Genomic DNA, 4,010 nt, shown 5'->3' on the forward strand with positions numbered 1-4,010 from the left:
GGGAAAGAAGGCAACCAGGGGACTTGGACTACATGTTACATACAAGGACCTCAGAAGTAGATTTATAATGGAGAAGAATCTCCCTCATCCAAGGACCCTAGAGCTTTAGGTCTAGCAACCTTGTATCCATGAGAACAGTAGAATCTTCTGTGATGTCACCAGTGTTGTGGTGACACCAACTGCCTGTGGGGTATTCCTTCAGAGCCTACTGGGTTCAGAAGCAGGCATGCTGTCCATGCTGCGCAGGATATTTCAGAGGGATAATAGAATACAGACAGAGACCAGGCCTAGGCAGAAGAGGCAGAAGGAGGCTGGTCTTCTGTCTTATTGGGAAACAAGAAGGAAGAAATGGTCATGGGGAAGGCACAGTGAGTCCTGGGCAAGGGTCAGGGAGCTTCCTGGAAGAGGTGGGCTTAGGCAGGTTCTACCAGTAGTAGGGCTTATGATCTGGATCCTTGATATTACTCAATGGCAGACCCAGGTTCAAGAATTTCAGATGATTAGTTTTGCAGAGAGCCAGGAATTTACAAGCCTGCAGTTGCTTTGCTCAGAGATCTTAATTTCCTGATTTGGGAATTATGTCAGGGGGAAGCTCTGTGAGAAGAGCACAATGGTACTGTCAAGATAGAGTGTTGAAGCCCATAATACTCAACAGTTTCCTGTAGTTTACATGAGTATGTGAAACCAAGGACAGGGAACGATATTCCCCTGCTCCTGAATCAAGGTCTCAGACACTTTGGTTTTGAACAAACATGATGTGGCCTGATTTACTGTATGGGTTAGTGTAGTAGAGTGTGAGCTTGCATCACCAATTTGAAGAAGTCCTGATAGGTGTTCACTTGTAGGAGATGTTAGGTGCTAGTGTTTATGGTCAATCTGTTGGTGCTAAGCATTATGAAGTAAATACATTGTCCGATAAGAGGTGACAGTGCCCTCCCATGCTTCTTGCTTGGGTCTGATTATACAATTGAGGGCTAGGGGGACTGCAGTAGTGAGTGAGGCTTATGTTTAGTGAAGGTGGTTGGGAACAGGGACATAGCTGAGGAGTCTATCTCAAAGATGATTTTCGGTTCTTTCAGGGATTCCCTGTGTGTCTAGAATTTCCAGTTCCTTGGGCTTATGTTTGGGACTAAGTATAGTTTCTCAATTCCCTGTCCTATTATCTCTACATGTTTACTAGTGTTGATCTACCTACAGAGTCTGATGGGAAGGTGTCATCACAAGTCTCCACCATCAATGAGGAGGAGCAGAGAATGAAGAGGTTGGACAAGCTCAAAAGGGATATCCAGAAGATGGAAAATGAGAGAAATGAACTCCAGGGAATCCTGGCCCATTATACTAACAAGGACTTGAACGACAGGTAGTCATTATGCCCAGTTCTTTGCTGGCTCTCTTGGGCCCTCTATGTTAACCCCAGATTTCCTCTTATCATAGGAGGCTACAATCCCAGACTGACTTCATGTCCAAATTCATTTTGCTGATTGGATGTTCAAGACAGAGCCTGAATTTCATTCAGATAGAAGTGAGATGGGTTCACGGGCTCTTACAATTCCTCCAAAAGTATATCGGAGCCTGTGGCATGACTCAGAGTCTGGGATATGGGGAGTAGTATGTGACTTCTCACCCTGCAGTTTTAGAAATCTGGACAGGTGTTGATTTGTTGGAGATGCTAAGTACTGTGTGTTTATGATAAATAGTTATTGTAATAGACATGGAAGTACTTTGGGTGCAATTAGTCCTGTCAATATGTAGAGGGGCCCGGTCACACATGCTGCCTCTCATTATTTCTGGACTGGATGCATTTCATCGCTCTTCTCTCCAATTTTGTTCATGATAATCTGAGATGATGCCCCATCATTGAATCTATGTGGCATTCTGATTGTTTCTGAGTGTGTGTGTGTGTGTGTGTTCCACTTATGAAATAAGGATTCTGTAGTATGTGATGGGGCAGAGATTTTCCCTTACTCATTTTCTAATGATATTGATGAATCCAGGGAGCCTCACTTTGAGCAGGACAGCAAGTATCTTCTGTGTTCACTTTGGGTTCCCATTGAAAACTCCTGGTGTATGTTATAAAGCCTTTTCCCTGTAAATACGGATTATGTTCTTTGGAAATTTATGGACAAAAGTTCCGATGATTAACAATTCATTAAATGAAAACAGAAGTGCCTTCTCAGGATTAAGGTGGACCCAGTCCTGTGGCACAGGCTCCTGGAAAGTTGTTGGAGAGCTAGTCTATTCCGTCAAGGCCTCTCAGGGAGCTAAAGCATGCAGCTCCCTTCTTTTACTTCCCTGGCTCTACTGGCCCCATGTGAAGAGTAACAGGTTTAATAAGCACCTGGGAGAACCAGTACCAGGGAGGAAGGATGTGGCAATAGGGGCTGGGGTAATTGACGATTCAGCTTGAATTGACTTGATCCCTGTATCCTTAGTTCATGGGGATATTTGCTCCTTGGGCCATGCCCTCCCACAGGAACAACTTTGAGAAGTTCATGCTTACGATGCAATACCACCAAATGATGACTGACCTCAAGAAAATGCCACAAGAGATCAGTGAAGCCTTGTCCAAGAGCCAGGAACTGATTAAAGAAAATCACTCATACTGGTGAGTGACTAACATGGTCATGACACAAGCACCAGGCACAGAAGGTGTCTGCCCATCCTTGTCTTTGAACCAAAGTGAGGGCTCAGGTTATATACTGTTTGCCTCTTAAAAGGATTCTTGCCCCTTCAATGCAAGGCTCTAGGCTTTTTACCTCTTAGACACATTTTGAAAAAGTGTGAAGGTTCTGTGAGCCCCTCCAGACATTTTTCCTTTCCAACTCAATATCCTTGAGATAGTAAACATTTGTACCATCATGGAGATATCAATCAACCTTGAGCCTCCTGCGCTCTGAAAGGAGATTTATACTTCTGGTTTCTGTGAGACATATAGAAAGATTGTCTACATTTTGAGTGTGTTCTCTCCTAGGGAATGTTTGCTCTCTAACTACAGATAGGTTTTTAACACCATGGGCCCATTAGTACACATAAGGCCCATGTCCTTTTCTGGAAGATACATGAGGACCTACTGCTGTCAGTGTTTTTAGAAGTACTTTGAGTCTTCTTGAATGTGGCTGTCCTCTGCATTTGACTTTACTCTATGCAATATTCCATGGCTAATCTGGACTATAGTCTGAGGCTGACTGGGGATCAGGGCCCATGAAGGTGGTTGGTACATGGAGGAGTAGGAAGAAGATGGATGCTCTCTGGGAGTCAACCATTTTTGGTTTTGGCTCAGGATCAATAATTGCCAACTCCTAAGTGAATATAACCATCAAAAGCACAAAGTCAAGATGTTGTGGACTGAGAAAAGGGAACTGCTACAGGAGCAGATTGCACTGGAAGAAGACAGCAAGCTAACGAACATTTTGTGTATAAAAGGCTGCGAGGTTTTGAATGACTCCTATACCAAGCAGCATCAGGTAGGATGAGTGAGCATAAGGGGCAGCTTGCTCTCTTCTCTAAACATAGACACAGGCCAGCCCATGTAACCATCCTGAACCTTATCCCGGTACTCTCCTATATCTCAACCAGTTGTTCATTTCTCTGATCATTTACAAGACTTTCTGTGGAGTTAGCCTCTTACAGGACACTGGAAGATAGGCAAGCAGATCCTCCTGCTGAAGTAAAAGCTGCAGTTCATTATGATGTATAATTTGAACAAACACTACCCACCTACATGCCATTATGTTAGAAAGGTACTATGTGGGTGCATCCATTTTAGTAGAACAGAACTTTGATAAAGTCAGGTCTTTAGCTCATTTGCTTTGTAGGAGTCATTTGGGTGCATTGCAAGATGGTCTCTATACCCTGCCTAGATCTTGTTTCATACAGAAAGAGCCTGAATTGTATCTTGCCAGTCCTGTTTTCTCTCAGTTTTGCTACTGGAATACCCAAAACATAATCCACACATCAAATGAGGTACAAGAAGAAAGGAGGAGTGTCCCCTTGTTCTCGAAAGACTCAAT

The 4,010-nt window shown here is 43.7% G+C and overlaps 1 protein-coding gene across 1 annotated transcript; it reads left to right on the forward strand.

The window, feature by feature from the left end:
- The first annotated feature begins 214 nt into the window (after positions 1–214).
- On the forward strand, positions 215–3,473 carry LOC127690758 (uncharacterized). Its single transcript, XM_052190291.1, has 4 exons — positions 215–368; positions 1,198–1,360; positions 2,474–2,605; positions 3,281–3,473. Exons 1-4 carry the CDS (start codon positions 227–229, stop codon positions 3,471–3,473), a joined length of 630 nt encoding a protein of 209 aa, XP_052046251.1. The 5' UTR covers positions 215–226.
- The last annotated feature ends 537 nt before the right edge of the window (positions 3,474–4,010 follow it).

Source organism: Apodemus sylvaticus, chromosome 8, assembly GCF_947179515.1.
Source record: "Apodemus sylvaticus chromosome 8, mApoSyl1.1, whole genome shotgun sequence".
NCBI classification, from domain to species: Eukaryota; Metazoa; Chordata; class Mammalia; order Rodentia; family Muridae; genus Apodemus; species Apodemus sylvaticus.

What these genes read in the sequence shown, in the direction of transcription:
- LOC127690758 (XM_052190291.1), top strand. Translation starts at nt 227, where the DNA reads ATGCTGTCCATGCTGCGCAGGATATTTCAGAGGGATAATAGAATACAG. An exon ending in ATGGTCATGGGGAAGGCACA is followed by an intron (nt 369 to 1,197) that starts GTGAGTCCTGGG and finishes ATCTACCTACAG; the next exon opens with AGTCTGATGGGAAGGTGTCA. An exon ending in AAAGAAAATCACTCATACTG is followed by an intron (nt 2,606 to 3,280) that starts GTGAGTGACTAA and finishes GTTTTGGCTCAG; the next exon opens with GATCAATAATTGCCAACTCC.